This window comes from Barbatula barbatula, assembly GCF_947034865.1.
Source record: "Barbatula barbatula genome assembly, chromosome: 5".
NCBI classification, from domain to species: Eukaryota; Metazoa; Chordata; class Actinopteri; order Cypriniformes; family Nemacheilidae; genus Barbatula; species Barbatula barbatula.
Window position 1 is genome coordinate 11,558,899 of NC_136769.1, and position 24,736 is coordinate 11,583,634.

At 39.6% G+C, this 24,736-nt stretch overlaps 4 protein-coding genes across 6 annotated transcripts; all 4 read right to left on the reverse strand.

Annotated features, from left to right (window-relative positions):
- Positions 1–2,103: 2,103 nt before the first annotated feature.
- rpl3 (ribosomal protein L3) lies at positions 2,104–5,453 on the reverse strand. The gene is made up of 9 exons (XM_079457138.1): positions 5,312–5,453; positions 4,637–4,829; positions 4,237–4,405; positions 3,749–3,884; positions 3,484–3,670; positions 3,115–3,275; positions 2,926–3,027; positions 2,635–2,850; positions 2,104–2,214 (listed from the first exon to the last, which is right to left on the reverse strand). Exons 1-9 carry the CDS (start codon positions 5,312–5,314, stop codon positions 2,170–2,172), a joined length of 1,212 nt encoding a protein of 403 aa, XP_079313264.1. The 5' UTR covers positions 5,315–5,453; the 3' UTR covers positions 2,104–2,169.
- A 569-nt stretch (positions 5,454–6,022) lies between these two features.
- Positions 6,023–14,785, reverse strand: slc25a39 (solute carrier family 25 member 39). Of its 3 annotated transcripts, none has more exons than XM_079456597.1 (12): positions 14,588–14,785; positions 13,307–13,416; positions 13,111–13,170; positions 12,686–12,736; positions 11,661–11,770; positions 11,493–11,560; positions 11,207–11,331; positions 10,919–11,092; positions 10,711–10,820; positions 7,923–8,004; positions 7,471–7,554; positions 6,023–7,165 (listed from the first exon to the last, which is right to left on the reverse strand). In XM_079456597.1, the coding sequence occupies exons 2-12, from the start codon at positions 13,401–13,403 to the stop codon at positions 7,056–7,058; spliced, it is 1,071 nt and encodes a 356-aa protein (XP_079312723.1). In that variant the 5' UTR covers positions 13,404–13,416; positions 14,588–14,785; the 3' UTR covers positions 6,023–7,055. The 3 variants fall into 3 exon arrangements, 2 of the variants coding, with proteins under 2 accessions (XP_079312723.1, XP_079312724.1); XR_013786666.1 differs by having other exon boundaries at positions 6,093–7,165; positions 7,841–8,004; XM_079456598.1 differs by lacking the exon at positions 12,686–12,736 and having other exon boundaries at positions 6,071–7,165.
- Positions 14,786–17,204: 2,419 nt separating this feature from the next.
- On the reverse strand, positions 17,205–19,617 carry rpl27 (ribosomal protein L27). The gene is made up of 5 exons (XM_079456502.1): positions 19,441–19,617; positions 18,788–18,870; positions 18,532–18,701; positions 17,633–17,743; positions 17,205–17,296 (listed from the first exon to the last, which is right to left on the reverse strand). The coding sequence occupies exons 2-5, from the start codon at positions 18,866–18,868 to the stop codon at positions 17,248–17,250; spliced, it is 411 nt and encodes a 136-aa protein (XP_079312628.1). The 5' UTR covers positions 18,869–18,870; positions 19,441–19,617; the 3' UTR covers positions 17,205–17,247.
- Positions 19,618–19,621: 4 nt separating this feature from the next.
- Positions 19,622–24,714, reverse strand: rundc1 (RUN domain containing 1). The gene is made up of 5 exons (XM_079456492.1): positions 23,779–24,714; positions 22,863–23,021; positions 22,547–22,745; positions 22,337–22,432; positions 19,622–22,230 (listed from the first exon to the last, which is right to left on the reverse strand). Exons 1-5 carry the CDS (start codon positions 24,157–24,159, stop codon positions 21,359–21,361), a joined length of 1,707 nt encoding a protein of 568 aa, XP_079312618.1. The 5' UTR covers positions 24,160–24,714; the 3' UTR covers positions 19,622–21,358.
- Positions 24,715–24,736: the final 22 nt, after the last annotated feature.

Here is a 24,736-nt window from a genome sequence, read left to right on the forward strand (position 1 = left end):
GCATTAGGGCTGCAGTCAGGCACACTAGCCAAGGACTGTCCGTTGTCTCTATATCTCTCTCTTATTATAAAAGAAAAGTAATATGCATAACCTTCACTTTGTAGAAAATGACTGAAAAATGAATAATTTTAGAAATATTTACTAAATAAACTGAAACATTGTGGTAACATATGGTGCATCTATTTGCATGAGTTCGATTCTATATCAGCGTGTGGTGGTGACTACCTTTAAGCAGCACGTTTAGAGAGAATAAACAGATGTTAATAGTAGTCAGGTCATGAGAGAAGAAGGGATGAGGGGGGGCTTTAAAGAGAAGATAGGGGAATAACTGTACGCCCAGCTAGAGCTTCTTATGCAAGTGCACACAGTGGGGACCAATGCAGTGATCTCGCTGACTTGCCCCTCAGCCACTATGGCATACCGTTTTACCCCTTTCATCTCAAAGCTTCTCTTTTTTATTACACTTCCTCATTTCTCCAAGAGAAATCTGGTTAAGCATATTGTCCCTGTTATGGCATCAGTTTTATAATTCCGAAGCGTCTTTTCCCTCCTGACTCCCTCTCTCTCTGATGTGAGGTTACAACAGTCTGTTGAAGTTTAAGCCTCTGCCTTTGAACAAGCAACAAAATATGACGACAACACTCCAAGGTCTAAGCTTGTCAAAAACGAAGAAGTCATCTTTAAAACAGCCTTATATTGCTGGAAGGTTGGGTGGGTGAGATTTTCATCAGGAGCACAGAATAATTTTACGTTCTAAATGGCATCTTACAAGGTTCCAGGGTTCTTATTACACTGTGAAATGATAGTGAAGCAGTCTTGTAGTGTCAATGAGGACAAAAAGGCTTAATTAGGCGAGTTCCCTTTGGTCGTGAAAGCTCAGGCAAACCTTTAAGTTTTCTGCTCACTTTTCAAGGGTAAAACCTTTAAAAGAAGGTATTGTTACCTTATTAGAACTAGGGGAATTGACAGCCATTTAAAGCGAAGTGACAGACCAGAACAGCCCTTATCCAAACAGTGATGTAATGGTGGGGTGAGAGGCCAGAGGGAGCGCCAGCTGTTTGACACATACAATTATTTACAATCCATTTGGTATGGACATCAGCTGGATAGAGAAACATGACAGAACTCCCAACACTATACTCACCTGCCCTGACATTTTACATCAGAATCAAATTGTAGTCCATTTTACAATTAAAGTACAAGAAAAACATTGCTTTACAACAAATACATCTACAAGTCTGCATTAAGTGGCGTAAAAGGCCAAGACTGGCATAAACCGCATTCTTAAACTTTTGTCCTCTAGAGATACCTTGTGAATGTACAATGCTAATTAAGGCATGTACAGCATTCATTATCGATCTAGGCTGGGAATTTTCACGCAGTCAGCAGGATCTACAAGTCCGCCATAGAACAGTTTCCTGCTATGATGCATTGCTTTCCCGGACCAACCCTTCCCAGAGGTCAAGAGAAGTTATACATTTCTTGTAAGTACAACATTCCAACTTCTTACAAGTTGCTTAGATGGCCGTTATAGCATGTGCTCAATTTTACAAGTTATTGCCAAATTTGCTATGAAGTACACAATGTTTGACCCAGCTGCAACAAACAAGCTTTGCAAGGTAACCTACGGGATCTTAAGTCACATTACAGCTTCGATGAAGCCAGTACTGCAAAATAGAATATTAAAGACACTTTAATTTTTTTAAACAATGGCATAGACATTAAGATGGCTCAGGGCAACCCTCTTCTCTCAACGGGTAGCGGTCTAGCTTTTGTTGAAACTAGTAACTTTGTATTAGCAACTATTGCTCTTTGTATGACATAGCTTATTGCTCCGCAAACTCTTCGCAAGTCGCTTTGGATACAAGCGTCCGCTATATGCAAATGAAAGTATTTTCAGTCAACACAGCTCAAACATTAATTTTACTCTGTAACTATTGAAGTATTCAATAGTTGAAGTATGCAGGGCCCCTGCAGTTTAAGAAACTACCTTAAAGATAACATACAAGTAAAGCACAGTAAAAGTGGCCTAACAATCTCAAATGCAGGTTGCATTACAATTACCGATTACTAAGACATCGGTGCAGAAATGACAGAAACCCGTTTGTTTTTATCATTTTTATTAAACTCTGTAGCAGAGTAACCACAGACAAAAGGGGCACAGCATACTTATGCAATTTCCTCCTTGGTGATGCGATCTTTCTTGAGGGGTCCCTGTAAAAAGAAAGATCGGTTAACGGCTGTGGAAAACCCTGCGTTTAAGTGAATGTCATGTAATTGGTGTCACCAGAGAGTGAACAGGGAGAAGGCACAAAGTCGCTCTACTCCCCTGCCTCAATGAATGTTACTTTTGCACTGGAATGGAACCCAATTATCAGATGGAAAGGCTGAAACAGGTTACGAACAGTGCAGCAGGGCACACTACTACATATACAATGCACTGCACCAAATAGTGAGCTTTCTGACGTCAGGTTCTGTTGCTTTTGGCCAAATGTGGGCAATTAGCATGTTCGTTATAGCGCAAGAACCTCTACAAATGCCAAATACTACAAATTAAAGCTTTAAAAGCCAGACAAGCACAAGTACTTGGGAATGGTGAAAATTATAAATATATCCTAAATCAGTTCAACATACCATGAAAGCTTTCTTCTCCTCGATGGTCTGGAACCGACCATGACCAAATTTGGAAGTGGTGTCAATGAATTTGAGGTCGATCTTCTCTAGGGCACGGCGGCTGGTCTGGACCAGTAGAGATTTGCGCAGAGTCAAAACCCTCTTCTTGGTTCCAACCACACAGCCTTTCAGCATGAGGAAGTCATTGGTCACCTCACCATAGTGCACAAAGCCACCCTAATAAAACACGTCAGTTTGTAAAAACGGCTTTCAAAAACCAAATTATTAGTCAAGCGAACATTGCACACTTACCAGGGGGTTGATGCTCTTGTTGGACAGATCGTAATCAGTAGAGGCGTTGTTCTTCACCACTTTGCCATCCTTTGTATGGAAGCCCACACCAATCTTGTAGATCTAGTGAAAAGTGGAAAAAACATGAGAAACAAGCCACAGGAAACAAACTAAATAAGTCAAAAGAACTGTAGTTGATTCTTGACTCACCTTCTTGTTGAGTTCAGTTCGGTGATGGTAGCCCTTCTGACCGGCACGAGCGACAGAGAAGGCCACACGGGCAGGATGCCAGGCACCGATACAGGCCACCTTACGTAGACCACGATGGGTCTTGCGGGGCAGCTTCTTTGTGTGCCAACGGCTCGTCACACCTACAAAACAAGACTGCTTAGCAAAACTCACATACAAGTTATTCAGTTTCATGGCAACTCTGGTAGACGTGCTGTCAGAAGGAAGGCAGCATGGGATATATCCTCATGTATTTCGGGCGCCATGCCTGACGCGATTAATCCATGTGTTTCATCATTAAAAGCACAATGTTTATTGACAACATGACTAGACACTGAAAGAGTCACATACCCTTGTAGCCGTGACCCTTGGTCACTCCGATAACATCAATCATCTCATCCTGAGAGAAGACGTTGGAGATGGGAACAGCCTGCTCAAGCTTCTCTCTTGCCCAGTCAACCTTGTCAGCAATGGTACCCCCGTTCAGCTGAACCTCCATCAGATGAGACTTCTTTTGTCTGTGTGGCAGCAGGCGCATCTGCAGAGAACAGGGAAGGTTAGCAAAGCACAAGAATTTTAAGAAACTCAGCTTTGCTTTGACAGAACCCCAGCTCACCTGTGTGTGGGCAATGATACGAATGACCTGGCAGTATTTCTTCATGGCGGAAAAGTCTTTCTCCAGCTGCTTCTTGCCGTCTTCATCTTGCCACCTCTTGCAGTACTTAGTAAAAGCCTTCTTCTTAGACTTGTACCTGTAGATTGCAGGGGGCAGGGAGGGACAAAAAGTTGGCACAGTTCCTTCATAACCTAAATGGCCATTGGAAGGAAACTGGGCATGGCTGCACTCCCAACCTTATGGCAAAAGGTGGGCATTGTCAGCACCAGGTTTTTCAGCTCATGGCACTGTTTCTAAGGAGCCCTTTCAACAGGCCAGAGGAGCCCGGAGCTCATCAGGGCACGAGGCACCTGAGCGGAGCTGCACCACATCGACGTGTTAGATAGGCTCAGAAAAAAACACCCTCATTGTTTACTCTGGCCAACTAATTTTAGCTCCAATACATGCACTAAGAGTTAAGGTTTTATTGACTGTGCCGTTATTCTTACCAGTTCTTGTAAAAGCGACGTTTGCACTCGTCACTCATATGCTCAGCAAAGACGGTCTTGAAGGAGCGCAGACCACGAGGAGTCATGACATATCCAACAACACCCACAACAATCATGGGAGGAGTCTCCACCACAGTTACTGCCTCAACCACCTCCTTTTTGTTGACCTCTGAAGAACAATACATTTCATGAAAAAAAATCCAGGAGCAATTTAACGATAAATTAATCAAATCAAGTGTTTGAGATCTTTACGAGACTGCTCTCAGTAATCGACATTCAGCAAGGGCTTGAAGCCCAAATATGTCCGCCCGTCGAGATTATCATCACTGGCAGACACTCATGTAAAAACTAAGCTCACAACAACTAAAATCTTGAGAAATTAAAGCATGAAGTAACTCACTTGAGCCTGGTCTGTCGACCTCACGGACAATGTGGGTCATGCCGGCCTTGTAGCCAAGGAAGGCAGTCAGGTGAACAGGCTTGCTCGAGTCATCTTTGGGAAAACTCTTCACCTTGCCACGATGGCGACGGCACCTCTTGCGGGGCAGGAAGCCCAGAGATCCGTGGCGTGGGGCCGAAAATTTACGGTGAGACTAAAAATTAATGTATATATGCATCAGTTATAATGTTGGTTAACTCACAAACTACTACAAATACAGTCTCACTCGGAGATACATTTACAGTAAAAAATATGCGTATGAAAAGAGCTGACTGCGCATGTCTCACGGCAGGGCCAACGTTACGCATTGCATGTATATCACAACGCCACAAAAACAAATTTAAGTGCGAATGTTAACGTAACTGGCAATCTAAAGGAGTTTAAATATCGCATTCCGTTTAGGGTTTAACAAAAAGGCTTTAAAAAGCACAGCATTTAAGGTAGGAGGGTAATGCTACACCGCTCGCTGCCATTTTCCTTAACGGCGAATACACGTGCAAATTGCTCAAAATATAACTACATAATCACACCTAACGTCCGTGCACCTATAAGATGTGTTGTACCGACCAGTATGCATGTTCAATTGAAAGGATGGCTCTGATTTATGTCAGATTCTAAAAGCAAGTCTGAACTCACCATTTTGTCCCTAGACCGGTTGAAAGAGAGCGATGGGAAGGCGGCGCTTCGTTTTAAAGGCAAAACGCGCGTGTACGTATTTGCGTCACCACGTAAGCGCCCTCTCTTGGATGACACGTTCCTCGTGGTCGACTCGCCCTCTATGGGCTCATTCTTTAGTTTCACCTTTAGTTTAATACTATTACTAAACGTTTCTCCCTTATGCTACGTTAAATTTAATGTCAAACACACGTTTTCAAATATTTGTTATTTGAATAAGATATGATCATTTTTAATCCTATTACATAAAAACAAACGTTTACAATAAAATTGTAGTTGTTAACATAAGGTTAACGATTAGCATTAGCTAACAATGACACATGGAACTAATTCTACACAAATGACTTGTTAATCCTAGTAATGTTAATTTAATCATTTACTATTACTTTAATCTAAAGTTTTACCTGTTAACATTAGAAGGCTATATTGTTCAGTTTAGGTTAAGCATTTCTGTAGCTCAGTGGTAAGAGCGTGGTGCTAACACATAGCCTACTTGGAAACAAATGTATAGAATAATGCAATGTAAGTCGCGTTTGCCAAATGCATAAATGTAATTTTTAGCTAATGCATTTACTTATGTTAACAAATACAACCTTGTTGTAAAGTGTTACTAAACTTATTTTCTTCATTACTTATTTGGTTTAATGTTACTACTGAAAAGTCTAATGTGCAAGAAATCTATATTGTGACGTTTAATCAAAAAGTACAGAAAATACAGAAGGTAAGCGTGCACAGGCCTACTGATGTTTATAAAATGTTTATTCTTTACAATCAAGTGTGTTTTTACAAAATATCTATAAAACAAATGGTCACACAAAATCCATTCCATGACATATAAAACAAACGAAATGCAACAAATCAAGTTCTCAACCTTAACTGGAACTCATACCCTACATACCCTTAAGAATAAACATCCCATTGGTTCTCTCACATTTACTTTTAAATTTAAATGAAATCTGTGACTCAACTATGTAGAATGCTTAAATTATAGTACTTGAATGCATAAGTGACTTTTAGGATAACAAGGGTTTAAAAGGTATTTTATTATGTTGTGTGAGAACTGTCATTTTAAATCATTGTCCTTGTCTAAAACAGTGCATTACATTCCCAATGTAGTTGACCCTTAACCCGAAAATATCACAGCTGTTTTTTATCCAGTGCCTATCCAAAGTTGTAGCGGAATCAGACTTGCTGTCACTAGACAAAAAGTTTGTCTCACTGAATATGAGATTTCGTAAACATGAACAGCAGAGGGCATCACAGTGTCTTTAATACAATGGACTTCAAGTCATGCATGCAGACATGCTGGATGTCAAATCCAACCGGCAGCCATTTTAATAAATGGGGATTTTAGGAGGTAATCTTCCTGTCGCAATGCTTTGGTATCATACCAATATAATGCATCACAGGGTTGCAGGGAACATTGTGCATTAATGACGGCATCATAACTTAGAGCCTAGGTATCAGGCGCAAGGTATCATTTAAAGTCTCACAGCTTTTTGATTCCTTTTGCCAGTCTTTAGAAACATCATCCAACAATGCAGGAATTTAGTCATCAGCATTTGCAGTAGACTAACAGCCATGTTACAAAAAAGAGAGTCGTCCCTCTCTTTTGCGCACAGCTTTTTCTCAACATAAAGCTCCAGCTTGTTTGGTCCTGAGTTTGGGAGCGATAAATGAAAAACAGCAGGTCCTCTCGCCCACCTCACTTTGCCTGATCCAGATTGCGCTTCTGAAAGAAAGTCTTTCCAAACTCGTAAGTGCTGATCATGACTGCACACGCCGGAGCAACTTTGATCACTCTTGGAAGGAAACCTAAAAATGCAAAGAAATATATTAAGAAATATATTTAAGAAAATATACTACATATTAAGCATTACACTCTTTTAAGAATGAGAGCTTATGTGTGTAAATCTACCAAACACAATCGTCAAAACCCTTTCAGGCATTTTCAGCTGGTCGGACAAAAAACTGTCACAAAAAAATATTTTGACCTTAAAACTACACTCTTCCACTTAAATTGCATGCAGGTGGTTTTTAATCTGATCAGCGTCAAGTTTGGATAGTGAAGTTATATAACTACTATCTGACATCAATGTCACTGAACTACTACAGGTTACCTGCAAACAATCCCCTGTATCCCATGTCCGCCCAAATATTTTTCAGTATGTTCCATGTGGATGAAGGTTTCTTCACAGAGGCTCCTGTAAAACGTCCAAACAATCATAAAATTTTATGAATTGATAAAATCAATTATAATTTGTCACCAGCTCTCCCATTGTTCATTAAAGTATTGACATCAAAGGTTTCTTAATGTCCTGGTTAGATAACATCACTCTATTGAATTTACATTTAGTCATTTAGCAGATGCTTTTATCCAAAGCGACTTACAAAGAGTTCGGGGAGATATAAGATATGTCATACAAAGAGCAATAGTACCAATAGGTGCTAATACAAAGTTACTAGTTTCAACAAAAGCTAGACCAATACCTGTTGAGAGAAGAGGGTTAGTGTACGTTTTTTATTCAATGAGTGAACTACTCCACAGGTAACACTATGCGAGATGGGATACCTTGGCGAGCCTCCATTTCTCCTAGCTGAATTTGTCTGCGTGTTTTCACCACGTCAAATGGCAGGGTCAGAATTGCAGCTATCTGTATTAAAAAAAAAAAATTATGTTTGGATAAGGAAGGCCAGGGGCCCGTTTCAGAAAGAAGGTTTAGTGAAAACTGAGTATATTAATCCTGACTTGAGGGAAACTCTGGGTTTGTGAGGCATATCAAACCCGAGGACGCGGGTTCCGCATCTCTGTGTAAATCACCTCAGAGTTCACATTTTAACTCGGTGTTGGTCGAACCTCCTTATTTTTACGGGCCCCTGTTCATCACGCAGAGCATTCATTTATTCATCAGGTGTTTATGACAAATTCAAGCTCTAAAAGAACAAAGGTCTCAAACACAACAACTTGGCAGGAAGAAATTATTTCAATTATAGTAATCCAAGATTATATTACAGTAATCCAATTCTATCACTACTGCCAAACAAATGTAGTTATATGACACATCTAATCCCTAATTAGATTTCAATAGAGCTTTTCAAAAGATCAGTTTCACTCATGTCCTATATTCATCTGTGACATACGTCAGGCCAGCATTTGTTCTCAAATAAAATGGCCTTATTGTCATTTATATAAACCAGATAAGATAAAATCTCCCTGTTCGCTTGTGCTGCACTCTCATGGTTTCATCTTTCCGAAAAACGAAAATGTGACGACACCTTAGAGCAGGGGTGTCAAACTCATTTTAGGGTAAGGGCCGGATGGAGAGAAAAGTGACAATGTGCGGGCTGAATCACCTTTTTTAAACCATATTGCACCAAATTACAAATGAATTAGCAAAAAACTAGAAAGACATACTGTTCTGTAAAAGGTGCATTTAATAAATCCTCAGAACAGTTCAATAACACTCTTATTCCTCTTTGAAAAAACTATTTTGTTTAGGTAAAGGCAATCAAAACCCTTTCCTTTGAATATGAATATTTTTTGTCAGATACTTTTTAAACTAGTAATGACAAAAATGCAACAGACTCTATTTGTGTACAGACGGTCACATTAAATATGAACCATACAATACAATATAATTCACTAATAGGAAAAACTGCCTTAACATATTTAACAATTAGTACAGTAGTACAACTTCACTTTGGATATGAACATTAAATATATACTAGAAATTTCCTTTAACAACAAAAGATCTAGATCGCATCTGCATTATGATTTTAATTCCTGACATCTCTTTTCTTCAACCACATCAATCTCATGATGTCATTTAGCTGTCTGTTTGTGAGTCGAGAGCGCAGGTTGTTAATGTTCATTACCGATTCTTGATTAATTCTCCCTCTGAAAACGGCTTTGACGGCGATTTCGTTGGCAATCAAATAGCGTTACAGCTTCATCAGTCCCTGTTGTTTTTGTGAACATTGACTGCTTTTTTCCGAGGCTAAAGTTAAATTATTGACTTTTCGAAGTTGTCCAGTATATTTATCATATTTCTCTGCGTGTGTGCCGTTTAATATTCTACTCGTTTTGCACAGCCACGGCTTGTGAGCAGATTAAACATACCGGCCTACCGTTGAACTCACAGAAGAAATACGTCTTCTTCCGTCAGTTTTCTTTATTTGGACATTTTAAAATCACTAGTCCTTGCCGCACAACTTAGCCGACTTTGTTTTCGAAATGTAGGCGGCGCTTTAGAATGCGCATGCTTGTTAGGGGTTCCGGCAGAAGCCCAATTAAATGATCAATGATAAAATAAAAAATTTAATAAAACAAAACATAATATGGCAGCGAAAACCTGATTGTATTAATAAACTTTAAATTAATTAAAATAATAATAAACTTTTATTTCATATTTGTATTATTTTTCAAAACTTCCCTCGGGCCGTATTGGACGCCTTATCGGGCCGGATACGGCCCGCGGGCCGTATGTTTGACACCCCTGCCTTAGAGTATCGAAAGGGAGAGATGAAGTGAGCCGTTGATTGCAATTCACATCCTCACCGCTAATTTTCATACACTGGACTTAACTCATATCGTTTACCACAATGATTGTTACCATGGGCAATACAATGAATTGTTGTAGATAACATACATATTAAGCATTTTAAGTCTATAAATCATTATTTAATTCAATAAGTAATATTTTAATAGTAAAATAATTTAAATATTTATGTTAACATTTCTTTTTTTAAGCTTAGTTTAGTTTGTCATTCATTTTAAAAATTAGTTGGGAATGATTAAACTCATCTTCATCATCATCAAGAACAACAAAGAAACAGTACCGAGATAATGGCATGAACAATAAAAGCCTCCGTAATTGTCGTAACGCATAATGTTTTGCACACCATGTGATGGACCATTCAGACAGATCTTGAGGGTTAGGAATAGGATAAGCATATTTACCTACAGGGAAGTGTATTAAAGGACCAGTCAGTGAAATCTAGTGGCGTGGCTGCAAATTGCAACCAACGGCTCACTCCACCCCACCCTTTCAAAGCACTATGACGGCTGAACAACATGGCGAATTCCATGCAAGAGGACCCGTGTATGTGTATAGTAAAAATATTAAGCTTCATTATGTAAGGTCTTTATACACCTCTGAACACAGAGTTATGTATATTATATTGCATTTTTGTCAATGGATCCCCCAAATAATTACACAATGGACCTTTAAGTGCTCATTTTAGCAGCAGTGAATGAGAGTTAATGAGTTTATAAATATGTTCAATCCCTCGGAGCTCCATTTAGCTGTTTTTAACACAAGCAAGTGTTTTGTGTGAATGGTCCCTCGGACTACACTCACCGCTCCTGAGATGGCCCCTGCTGTAAAACTGATGGTGAAAGAGGCCTGTGGCACCCTGTATTTCTCGCACAGCTGTGCCTTCACCAGCTCATAGTTGAACCAATATAATGCTGGTTTAAAAAAGAAAACACCAAGAGAGTCAAACATTGCATCAGGAGGAAATACATCGACCATGTCATCATCATCACATGGGGTAAATTAAACTGACCGGAGAAGGGCACGTCCCGTAGAACCGTGGGTCCCCAACCTCTCCAGAGAGAAAGCCAGCCGTCCTGAGCCACAGCCGAGCGGAAACACACCACCAGCTCGCTGTAGGGAAGCCTGCGAGACTGCATCTTAGTCCTGACTAACTCCAGAGGGCTGATCACAGAAACAGCTCCCACTGAGCACAACATAGTGATCGTTTTTTTTAGTTATATAATCTCTGAACCTCAGGTTTGGCATTACAGGGGAACAAACAATAAGGAGGACACTAAAAGGACGAGCGACTACTCACATCTGGCCAGGCCTCCTGCTATAAGAGGGATGTGGTCCCCCTGATAGCCCAATCCGTAACGCAGGAAGTCTCTCAGCTGGTCGTAACAGGTGAAGTAAATGATTGTGGCAGGAACCGCCATCACACTTCACAAACAAACATAACACACCTCTCAATGATAATTCATAGAAACATTGAGAACTTGTCATAAATGACAGTTGTGTCCTAAAAATGGATCTAGGACAGAAATATAGGTCAGATGCAGTTTTTCTGTAACTGTACACTGGCACTGTGAGTCTGAACTTACAGTGTGGGTGGAAGTCCGCTCCACAGTGACCTGACACCCTCATGACGTGTGATCTTCACAAATGCATCCTGCAATTCAAAAAACAAATACGTCAGAATTTCTGTGATTATGAACACCTGGAATCTGGGAACAACAGAGTGAAGTGAGCCCATGTATATCAATTCCTACCAGAGTCCCGCTGAAGTGGGTAGGGGTTTTGTACAAGCTAGCGCATGTCGAAACATTCTGACAGACATAGATGTGATCCATCAGTCCATTACAATAGAGAAAACATTTCCCTAGAAAGCCAAGCAGATCACAACAATGCTAAACTTATTGAAACACAATAAATATAACAAAAAAGGCAATCAAAACAAATCAAAAGTTGTCTCTGCAGTTTGTACTCTCCATGTCTCCTGTATTTTTACCATATTTAGCACAAGTAGTACATGATGCAACTTGGTTTTACCAAGATCTTCCAATAATTTCCTGTATTCTGTTTAAAAGATATGGTACATAGGAAGCCTTAGATAAGCTCTTTTAAATATTGGTGTCCGTGACACCCACCCTGCTATAACAGCGTAAACCCAATCCAGCTTTGGCACAAACAAGTTGATTTAATAATATTTTTTGACATTCTGAGGCACAGGTTCAAGGTCAATCCTTCCATAAAAAGGAATAAAAACAAACTCACTGGCCTTGGCTCTATTTTTTGTCTTTTTCAAGTTAATGTTCAACTCCTAAGCAGGTTCTTTAATGAAAATTCCATTAACTAGACTGTGTAAACATTTACAAACACGCAGGCTTCTGAGATTTACTGTACTTTCTAAATTCTGTTGAGTTGAGGGTTGTTTTAATTCCATTTGCAACGTGTCCCAATTTGTATTTTACCGTATAAATAAACTAGACAAAAGGCCAAAAAGACTTTGTTCAGACAGGCAGCAAAAATTTATTTTTTAAATCCGGTGTGAACCTGTTTAACTGTCTGTGATCAGAGAAGTAAAAGCTGTTTCTTTAACCTCGCTTTATGTATTGACAGCCACTCCCACATCATCTGGCTTTGTGCTAACACTTAAATTAGAATTATAAAACAAACAAACAAAGTGCAACTAAGCAATGTTGTCTTATCTTTGTGAGTGGAAATTAGAGTAAGCATTAGTGAAGTGATTATTGTGAGATCGCTCATATTGTTTTTGCAACGTGCAAATACTCACATTTTGAAGGCCGAAAGACACCAGTCCAGGGCCTTGATTCTGCTGAGATGGCTATGGAAGAGAGACATATAGTGCATAGAGCAAATGCAAAGCATGAGGCAAGAATAAAAGCCATCATTAACAGCTTATAGTATGTTATTAGCTGAAGCTTAAAGCTTGCTGGCATGTGACACAAATTTTAGCTAAACACTAGACTTACTATCTGAAATAGTATGAGTGCAAAAAAGCGCAAGAGCATGAGACCCATCAGGCTGATCTACTTTACAGAACTTTTCTTTTAACAGGCATTTGATGGCTGAGGTAAAGCTAAACAGAAAAACACTTGTCTGATGCTCTATGTAATTTGCGCTGCCTTTCAGAAACAACGAAACTGATGCCGAACTGATATAATGACTTCACTGAGTAGAGCTTTCTGAGATTTGTACCTTGACGGAGGGGAGCTTGCTGGGATTGAAGTCTGATCTTTACCACGTCCAACGGTGTGACTGAAGTGAAAGTAAAACACAGTTTATTCCCATTGTTCTCAATAGCACAACTGGACTATTGGAGGACGTGAGACCATGACCTTGTGCAGGTAAAAAATAAGGTCTTCTTATGAAAGAAATAAACTTTTTTACTCACCGAAAAGAGATGTCAGTAATGCTCCTGTGCCAGATGCCAGCATCTGTTGCACGGGTGTAATGGCAGCCGAAGGTCCAGCTGCTGGCCCTTCACCCATCCTGCCAGCCCACCTGAAATACATAGGCAATGCAGTACATTGCATCTATCCACAGTACATGTATCCCATATTCATAATATCTTGTTGTTTATGTTTGCCATGTTTTACCCATGCCATACACACACAGTAGTGAGCATTTACGCTCAATTATTGACCCGGTTAGAGGCAGGGATTACCACAATGGTTCGGCCCAGCATGCTGATATCTTATCTACTAAACACAGAGCTACGGGTGGGTCACCCTCCTCGTAGTCTATACTGTAATACAACTCTTGCAAAAAGCCAGCAGACAGCCGTGGAAGACACATGTCAACGGGAGACTTTGACCACTCCTGAACGTTTCTAACGTGTAACATGCAAATATTAAGCGACGAGAGCCTTTTGTGTGTTCACAGATAAAACATTTGCATGGGGTTATACATCTACAGTCAATGCCAGACTCAATTACATCCACAAATCAATAACCAAAATAAATAGAGAACAATTATTCGTGTCTTCAAAGACTCCCATTTAGTTCAGACACATCAAAGTAATGGATGTAGTAGGCCTATATTATCAAAAATCTCTTTAGATGATTTCATATTATCGATATATACGTAAACACAACGGCTAACATGATCTGATGCAACCCATATGAAGAATAAAACAATGATACGCGTAGGTTTGGTGTATGTTGTGTGGAAACATAATACAAAATGAACGACCGAATCATGTCACTCTCCACGATGCTTTGAATTAATTTTAACAGTAGAAACGGTCAGACGTTTTTCAGTCATATTAACATACACATTACAAAAGAAAACATCAATATCTTGTTTTATCTAAGACCAGGAACACACAAAGAACAAAATGTAATGTCAACCCGATTAGATACTCATCGAGCAAGTTGATCAAGTCTTGGGTGGCTAAAACCTTGCCTGTCCAGAACGAAACAAAAATGGCAAACCTGGCGCCTAATACTGGTTGACAAGACTCGTTACGTTACGAAGCATTTAGATTACACTAGACTATGTTGCCTGTGTGCCGTGTTGATCGCATAAAACGCAATGCCGCAAGATGGAAAGATTGTTTACGACCCAGTGCCAGGAAGTGTGCCCATACGAAGCTAATGAAACGCGCTAATTGTATACGGAATTTAAAGATGCAAAGGACGGCTCATATTAATAAGGCATTCCGTTTACTTACCTTTAATCTAAAAACGGACGATGTTTGTGCATAAGGTCGTCTTGTGTCATGCTGAAGCGTGACCTTGCTCGCAGTTGGTTGTGTTTCAGCAACACACACAGCAGCTGTAAATGAAAAGTGTGCAATGCGCCCTCTAGCGCCCGGTCTGCTGCCAAATATACTAACCGTTTTTGTTCCTGCTTCGGTCGCTTTTGTTCTAATTTCTGGGACGGATCTTGAGAGATTTTTATTTTGAACGATGAATTGTAAATTTTTGAGTAGCAGCCAATTTTCGGATACACCCAGAAGCTTAGTTCTTAGACGTTAAGTTTTATAATAAAAAGGTTGATCATGTACCGTCATGTTCATAATGCTGTGTCAGGCTTGTTTGTCTTTTCTCCTTCATACCCATTCAACAATAGTTCCATCGACTGTCAATTTGTTTTTAGTATTACATATAGTTAATATAAACAGAGATCATGAATCAGTTTGAAAACATTACTGCCAGCATTCTTATCAACATACATGGATAAAATAATTACAAAGACATGTTTTCTCTTACTTACCCTCAGGGGATTTATTAAACAGGTTACAAATCCTGAGAGATCACTCTCAAAACAGCAGGCAGTGTCCTTAAAATTTTCTTTTTTTAATGGGTCCGTAGCAATCAAAACATAAAGCAAAATATTTTGCAAAACAGCAGCAATAGGTGAGATCAGCTACACGAGAATGTGAAAAGTTAGGTGTATGCAGGGCCAAAGTTGGCCATCCAGTGATAAAACTATGACATTTATGATAAAATACAATACTCTCAGTTTTCCACTCGTGAAATAATCGTCTCATCCCAATTCTTTGACGTCATTGCAATTATGTAAAATAATCCCAATTATTGTGAATCCAGAACAAGGGTGATCTGCAGTAGCTGCTGCGTTATACATCCACTGTCCTTGATCTGTACTCACTGGTAAATTCAAATGAAATTCTCAATACTTTGTATTTTTTTATTGTGCTCAAGACTCAAGTATTCTCAGTTAAAGTCACTCTACAGTAAATTCAATTCAATTCACTTTTATTTATATAGCACTTTTCACAATTTGCATTGTACCAAAGCAGCTTTACAGGGGAAAAACGAAAACCCCCCCAAAAAAGGGTAAAACACAGAACATGAATAGTTTAACTTGTTATAAAAAAGACCTAGTAAATAATATCTAATGTCAGCATCTCCTGTTGGTTTATTAAGCATTTTTTTACATTAAGTGAATGCTTGGCTGAAAAGATGCATCTTTAATCTAGATTTAAATTGGGCGAGTGTGGAATAGCCTCCCTGATATTATTCGAGGATCAGACAGAGTTTAGGTGCTACGTATGAGAAACCTCGACCCCCTTTGGTGGATTTGGTTATTCTAGGTATTATCAAAAGTCCTGAGTTTTGAGATCTTAGAGAGCGTGATGGGTTGTAGTGTGATAGAAGCTCTATAGGGAGGTAGGGGGTAAACTCTTTAAGGCTTTGTAAGTGATTAAAAGAACTTTAAAGTCAATACAATACTTAATGGGTAGCCAGTGAAGGGTTGATAACATTGGGGTTATGTGATGGTGTTTTCTGGACCTGGTTAGAACTCTGGCAGCTGCATTCTGAACTAACTGTAGTTTGTTTATTGATGATGCAGGACAACCAATAAGTATTGCATTACAGTAGTCAAGTCTTGAGGCCATAAATGCACGAATAAGCGTCTCTGCGTCAGCAACAGATAGAATATTTCGTAACTTGGCAACATTTCTTAGGTGGAAAAAGGCTGTTTTGTGACATTTGAGATGTGATTTCGAAATGACAGGTTGCTGTCTAATATAACGCCTAGATCTTTTAATGTATTTTATGTAACCGTACATCCTTCAACCGATCCCTGAGGTAATCCATAATTTACTTGCGTTAGATTTGAGGATTCCCCATTTAAATGGAAAATTTGATGCCTGTCTGACAGGTAAGATCTGAACCATTGTAGTGCCTGTCCCTCAATACAGGTATAATTGTGCAAGCGATCTAGAAGTATGTTATGGTCTACGGTATCGAACGCAGCACTAAGGTCAAGCAGGACCAGGAGTGAGATGTTACCTTTATCTGATGCTATAAGCAGGTCGTTTGTAATTGTAACGAGCGCAGTTTCAGTGCTATGATGCGATCTAAAGCCTGACTGAAATTTTTTGTGTATGTCTTTATTTTGTACGAAAGAGCATAATTGAGTGCACACTTCTTTTTCTAGAATTTTATAATTATTTACAAAATGGTCACATTTCGAAAGTATACTTTCTTCATATAATAAATTGTCATTAATAGTTATATTGTCAAAGCATTAAAACAATGAATCGCCATAATCCCAATTATTTAATATACAATTAATCCTCAAACAAATTTCATAACCGTGACAGCCCATTTCCACCATGTACATATAATCCCAAACAACCTTGAAAGAGACCCTTATTAGAACTTGTATTTGATTACTTCTGCTTTGTCTTTAAATGAAGCAGATATTTAATGTACATCAATCAAAGTGTGTGGTTTCCAAAGAGCTGTACAATAATGATATTCAGGCAGATGATTTAAAGTGATAATCAGAAGTCAAGGGAAAAAGGCAAGGACTACTTTTTGGGATTTTTACATATTTATTTGCGAAACCAACAAACGATTAGAATCTGAGCTTCTGGAAGAACCACTTGTTCTTGCCCGTCTTGTACCTATAAGAAGAAACATTCATTGTATCATTGTTGTATCACCCACACATAGTAGAACAATACGTACCACAACCATAGTAAAAAATAACATTTTGATCAGAGCACAAGATCAAACTGTTCCTTCAATAAGCACTAGAAAATCATCAACATCAGAATACTTTGGAATATGTGGGCATTTTAACCTGTAAGGCCATATGTGCAATATACCTCAAGCAAACAACCTAATATGTAATTTAGGGAATACAGTTTTTATCTGATCAAGATTTATTACTGCACTTTAGCCCTGGGTTCTTTGGAAGTGTGGGAACATTGAAAGAACATTTGGTGACAGAAACGTACCTCTCCTCAAACTTAACCTTGGCCTCCCTCCTAGCTTTGCGCTTCAGAGCAGGATCCCTGAAAACATCCTTGTTGACAACAGTTTTGTCCAGAGGAATGTCAACAGAGTACCTGAAAAAATATGACAGATAGCTTGATGAGGAAAATTATGTATAATTACAGTGTAACAAAACTCAGAGAAAATTAATAACCATTCACCAACATGCCCAGTAGCACTGGTTACAGAAGATATACGGATATGCCATCAAGACTCACAGACACAAAACATACCAATCAAAGATCGCACTAAACTAGTCACCATTTACTGTTTTTAACTGGAGCAAAGATTAAAAAAATCTAAGCTTTTTTTTAATTAGCAAATTGCACAAAATGGCACTTGTGAGCTTTTGGGATGCCAGAGTCGGCAGAGTACATCCCGGGCGTATAACACTAAGGGAAAAGGAGAATTTTTGAGTTTTTCAGATTAAAAAAAGAAACAAATACAAGCGATAAGACAGATCCTCTTTACACTGCTGAGCACTTCATTAAGCCAAAACAATTTTGTTACAGACTGGAAATTAGTTTGCTGATTTGAATGCGGGAAAAGCTCACCAGCACCATCTTGAGCAGCTAGCCCGTTTCTTTCACAAAAGTTAAACGAACTGAAATTTTATTAGTGGTCATTGAAACTGCATGAATTCAACACAGACATTCAATGGCCTGAAATCCACAACAGGCCACCAGCTAGGGAGGACCAAGAAATGGTCAAACAACACATTTAACCCTGAAAAGATCAGCAAATACACATGCAACTCTGGTGAATGAGATCTACAAAAAGTGTCACAGACATCAGCCTACTTAATGCAAAGCACAGAAGAGTGTCAGGCAACTACTTCACCTCATCTTCAAAATGTACATACCTGGTAGGCATCAGGTGGTTGTAGTTGAACACCTTAACAAAGGCCTTGATCTTGGATCTCTTGGCAATCTTCTTCTTGCCCATGGTTGTTGTGACTTTACGAGGATAGCGGTCAATGCCTGCCACCAGAGCGTGGCTGTAAGGACGGTCTGTTGTGCCGTCGTCAATGTTCTGAAAACAAGAAAGAGCATTTAAAAATGAAATACAAATCCAATTCGTTCTTCCAGAAAGTAAGATCGATGTCTTTATGGACATACCTTAACAATGACAGCCTTGCGTCCGGCGTAACGTCCAGCCAGGACCATCACCACTTTGCCAGGCTTCATAAACTTGCCCATCTCTGAAAAACATGGGCCGGCGTGTTACAAAAATGACACGTGAGGAAACACCCGCAAACAACAACAGACAGTAAAACCGTGTGGCCGGCTTTTGGCCAAACAACTAATAAAAACGATACGTGATATAACAAACGCAATACAATTGTTAGTGTCAAAATGAGGACCGTAACTCTTTCAATCCGATGCAGCGACTGTACAACACAAGCAAGGTAGCAGACGTGACTGGACGTGAAGCTTTACCGTACTATGCTAACCGGTTGGAATAAAACGTTTGGTGACGTTTTAAGAGTCTTAATCACGTCGTTCAATTTAAATAATTAATTTGTAGTGCACACGTGTAATTATAAACACACACTGGCGTCAATTCCTCAGCTATCGTGGACGGGAAGCTGCGCTACGAAGCAGCTTGACTAATAAACCCCCTATCTCCAAGTGTTACGGTTTTATACAGCCCATAAGCACGTTACATAACCGATATGGATATTCTCTCAATTAATGATATGGAAGAAAGACCAACGGTGCTTATTTCTTTATCGATGGTCATGGATTATTTTCTCGGGTATAAAACTTACTGATGGTGCTCTATGGCCGACGAAAACAGGAAAGGAAGTAGAAAGAGCGAATGTGACCCTTGACACCCGCAAGGAATGACGTATTTCCGCCGGTTTGATCACGGCTTGAGAATACGCTTTGCACCCTCTACAGCTAAAACTGAAAACAGCACTCAAATGATTTAAAAATTGTGTTACATTTTCAAAGTACAAATATTTTAATAAATAAAATAGAACATAGTAAAACCGGAAGGAGATTCAAAGAGTATCAAGACATTTTAATCAACACATTCACTGAAAAGACACCATCATTACATCCTAAAATGATGGCACAATTTAACAAGAGAATATAACTTAAACTAAATTGAAATAATTGCAGTAGTGTTTTCATTGAAATACTATTCCTGTCTATGGTCTACTACACAGATACAGAACAAATTTGAGAAAAACAAAGATTTCTTTTGAACTATTAAATTGAAACAAGCACATGAGACCATGGATCACAAGCATCCATACATGTCTTAATAGTGCAGAAAAATGCATTGTGTTTTATCTGTTTAATGAATAAGGTAGGAAAAAGTTCCATCCTCTATCATAAAGGGTATTTAGAAAAATGTGATAAGGAGTGTGGAATCACAAATGAAAAAGGGTACAGCAGCAGCATACAATTTCAGGGATTGTACACTCAATGTTTTAGAGCAGTAAACAAGGATATTATAGGAGCATAACATACCATATATAATTCAGTCAGCATTAATGTGCAGCATATAAATTCTTATTCAGAACTATTATTTGATTATCTTCATAGCATTGTGTGACACTACGAGTTTTCAACAATCAGTTATACAGCAACGACTGGCTGAAATGGGCCAGTCTATAAAATTGCAGAATCCAATGACACCCAACGAACAATGAAGCATTTCTGTTTTTATATGTTGCATTTTGTTTTGAACCTAATGACCTGAGTTTTATTTCACGTAGGTGAGATCTCATTAGCATGCATGGTCACCTTAGACAGTGATAAGATCACAGAGCTGACATGACTATTAACTGTGTTGAACACTATTAAATGAGAAGGATTATTTGTTTCAAGTGTTTCTGTACAATCTCAATTTAGTTTATGTTGAAACATTGTTACAATAATGCATCTCAAACATACACAATGGTTTCAGTAATAATACAGTAATGTGGTTAATTTTGGTAAAAGCTGGACATAATTAATCTACTCAAAGGTTAGTTGTTTTTGAGGAGTCAATCACATGCTCACGGTCACTGAACTGGGTGTATTTTCTTTGAGGTTCGATCAATGCAGCATATTAAAACTTGCCTTCATCATCCGATTGACCAAAGAGAAGATTAAAGGCATTGGGCCTATATCAGCTCAGTGTCACAGAAATAAGTGCACGAGTTGTTTATTTATTTCCATTACTGTTCTATATCCCCCCCAAACATTTGTATATGATTTGCATTTATGAATAAAGGGAATTTGTGCTAAAAAATAGTAGTGTTAAGAGTCATATTTATTAAAGGGATAGTTCACCCAATAATGAACATTCTGTCATCATTTGCTCAACCTCAAATTGTTCCATACCTGTGTATATTTCGTTGTTCTGCTAAACACAAAGAAAACTAAAAAGAGATTTGGGCCACTTTAGACTTCCATAGCAGGACAAATATTATGGTAGCTAATGGTGCCCCAGAACTTAGCTTCCCACCTTCTTAAAAATATATTTTGTTTTCAAGATATGTTTACAGTTTTGGAACAACTTGAGGGCGAGTAAAAGACTACAGAATTTCATTTTTGGGTGAACTGTCTCTTTAATAGCAACCAACATCACTTATCTTTTCTTCAATCAACTGTTCTGATACTAATTTAACTGTATATGTATTTCAACTTGCCCACTTTTGATAACACATATCCTGCACATCATTTCTATGCTTAGAAAGCATCTTTGATGTTGTTCAATTGCCTGACAGCCAAGTCAACAGGCAGCTTGAACTTGAGGTGACTGAGGCGACCCAAAATGCGCAGGGCGCCCTCAAAACCTGTTTGAGCCATGTAGCTCCAGGGTTGGTAGTGACAGTGTATTAGTGTTCCAGATTTACACAGCAGGTTGAGCCAAGACACAAGTCTCTGCTCATTGAGTGCCATGCACACCAAGGCCTTGAACTCTGAATCTGCACTGCGTTTATATCGTCCATGCTCTTTAAGAACCGTATGTATGGCCCACAATAGAGACTGTTTTGGAGTGACTGTCACCGGACCGTCCCCTACGGGTAAACTGAAGGATTGTGAGAGCTGACGGGCAGGCGATTCCACAAATGCCTGCCCGTTTTTTGAATGATAGTACTTGACAAAAAGTTCCCACGGATGCAGATTCTGTGGAGAAGAGCTGATGGGTAGCAGGCAGGAAATGGGCGCGAGCACCAAGCTCATGCCCTGGGAAGGAGTGTACAAGCCGTGAGCCAGCAAGTTCCGCAGTGCCATGGCCAGCTCCTTACGCACAGAAGCGGTCAGGTCATCCCGAGGTCCTCCTGGTGACAGGCAGGTGGTGTAGCTGACCACATGTTCCTCCTGAGATGAGGGCTGAAGACGAGAGGCTTGGAGACGAACGCGTTCTACAGCTCCCTCCAGTTTCTGCAGCAGAGGGCCGTAATCTTGAGCTTCACCCCCCTGGGACCACACATTCTGGGTCACGTGGCCTGAAGCACATCCAAACTGGCTCATAGCAAAGATCTGCAGGACAGCTAAGGCTTTCTGAATCAGCTGAAGGCCAGTTTCTCTCATCCTCTGTGCCTGTTCTGGGTCCACTTGGGGGAAAATGGGTGCCATTAATTAAAAAGATGCTTTAATCTAAATCTTGAACCTAATATCTAATAAAGAAAGTGTATTCAGCTATATCGTATGCATAATCACCTTGCTTCATTCCTCCAGTGCCACCTGTGCTTGTTCCAGCTCCTCGGGCCTGTTGGCTCCTCACACCATCATTTAAAAGAGGATTCCCCACCTCATCTGAGAAAAGCAAGATGAGAAATGACAGTGAGACGGTTTCATTTTCCTTTTTCAAATTCAATGACCTAACAAGCAATGACAATATTGTTTAGGGCAGAGCTAGAAGTTACTCACCTTGTATGAAGTTAATAAACATCTCCAGGTCTCTGATCTGAGTCTTCAGCTGCTCAACTAGTTGCTCTTTGACTCTGGCCGGGTTGACTATCTGAGCAATGGCCCCATCCACTCTCTGTCTGAGCTCCTCTGGTGTGAGATTCCCAATGTCTTCATTCAGGTTTACATCCAGCTTCTTAATCAGCTCATCGATTATTACCTATTAACAATTATTTTGACTGTAGTATTGTTTCGCATCTATACAAAGTGCATCAGATGCAAAAATGTGACTTTCAGAATTATGGCAACTGCGTGAGAGGATATTATCAATGAATACCTTCTGCCTCTCCATGACAACAGACTGAGGCAATGAGTCATAGTTGCCCTCCTGGTAGGCGAATTGTTCCAGGTCATCGAGTTGAGTCTTCAGCTGGAAAATCAGCTCCTTCTGCTTCTTTCTTTGGGCTTCCAAACGTTCCCTCTTTTCTCTCTCACTCTTCAATTTAAAAACGAACAAGTCATACAAACGTAGCTTAAATGCCATAACAGGTAGTAAAATGTAAAACAAACTAAATGAGCCATTGGATGAAAAAAGTAATATGTGAAGGTTTATATTCTCTCATATTGACAGAACTGAACTAAACCATGTATGAATGTGTTTTATAGAAAACAAAACGAAAACACTAGAGCTGCTCAACAATAACGGATGTTTTTATGGACAGACTGCAGGGGGTTCATGTTTATGGTTCTTACCAGTTCACCCTGGAAGCGAAGTGTGTGCATAGGAGGAAATAAGGAGAAAACAATCCAGCACATGAAACAACAGAAGAAGAAAGCAGAGAAATAACGAGATTTTTAAATGTTCTTCATATTTAGTTTGATTGTTTGAGCTGACCAGTTTTTTCAGATATTTGTATGACGAAGATGAAGACCAAACTGATGCTGCCAAATGATATGTGTTTTTAAGGGCAACACCTGGTAATTGCTTTGGGGATCTGCCTTGTACGTGTAATTCAGGTGGATATGGTTTCAAAGGCTATTGAAGATAGGTCTATTTTAAAATAAACAGGATTAGTGAAATTGTATATATTATATTCATTGGATAGCATCTCATCCCGCCGAGCAAAGTACTTTCGAGATCAAATCAGGCATCTGGTGAGTAGCTTTTATCGCTGCATGTGTTCATATTTCAAAACATTAGTACCAGGATGCACCTCACTAGGTTTTTAGAAACGAGAACCAATCAAACTCACAGAGTTCTCCAACGTCTGAGCATCCTGTGATCTGCACCCGATGACATGAGGGCATCCTTTGAAAGCAAACTCCTCCAGCTCCAGCAGCATCCTCTCCTTCTCTTCGCTCTGCGCGTGGACGATCTGTTTGAGTCGAAACTGCACTTGAGCGAAGTGAGAGGTTAATGCGAGAAGCGAAGAATTCAGCTGCCCCTGCTCTTCCTCCAGCTTACGCAGTTTCGCTGCCATCCCTGCCTCGCTGGAAAACACAGATCCAGACTGCGCGCCCCCTTTCCAATGCTCATCCTCCGGGCTGGCCACGGCTCCCACCGGCGCCCAGCGTTCCCCGGCTCCCGCGAAGGCAGCCTCGCTGTCGGAAGTGGACAAGTCCTCCGTCGACATGTTTCGGTAGACAGCCTTGCTGCCCCTTACGGCTGTTTAGAGTTATACAAACTTAACTGATCCACAATATTCAATACCTTCCAAAATATACCCAACGATCGCATTTAGCAGGTGCACCGCAGTATTACAGTTTATCCTTACGATTACGTCTGCAGAAAACATTGCAACGTAATCGCAATGACTCAGATCTGACAACTATGTGGATCCACCTTACCAACGAGCTAGCACACGCTCTAAGGCCATCAATGTGTTTTATACGTTTGTGAGTGCGTGGAGGATGTTTACGTCAGTGCGCAAAAACGTCAGTGAGGCGCACAGTTATATCTAGGCAGCGTTTCTGTTCATATTTATTCTCACTGTTTGTTTTAAATACAACGCCCTAATGTCAATGGTTGGGAATGCGTCTTACAATACAATAGACCTTTCGCTCTACTAAGCCAGCAGAGATTTACTGAAAATAACCATGTTTTTTATTATAGGAAAAGTGTAGTAATGGCTTTACAGTACATCAAACGTTATTTATTTATCTATCGGATGATCACTTTCATAGTGATAAAGATTAATAAACAACAATAAA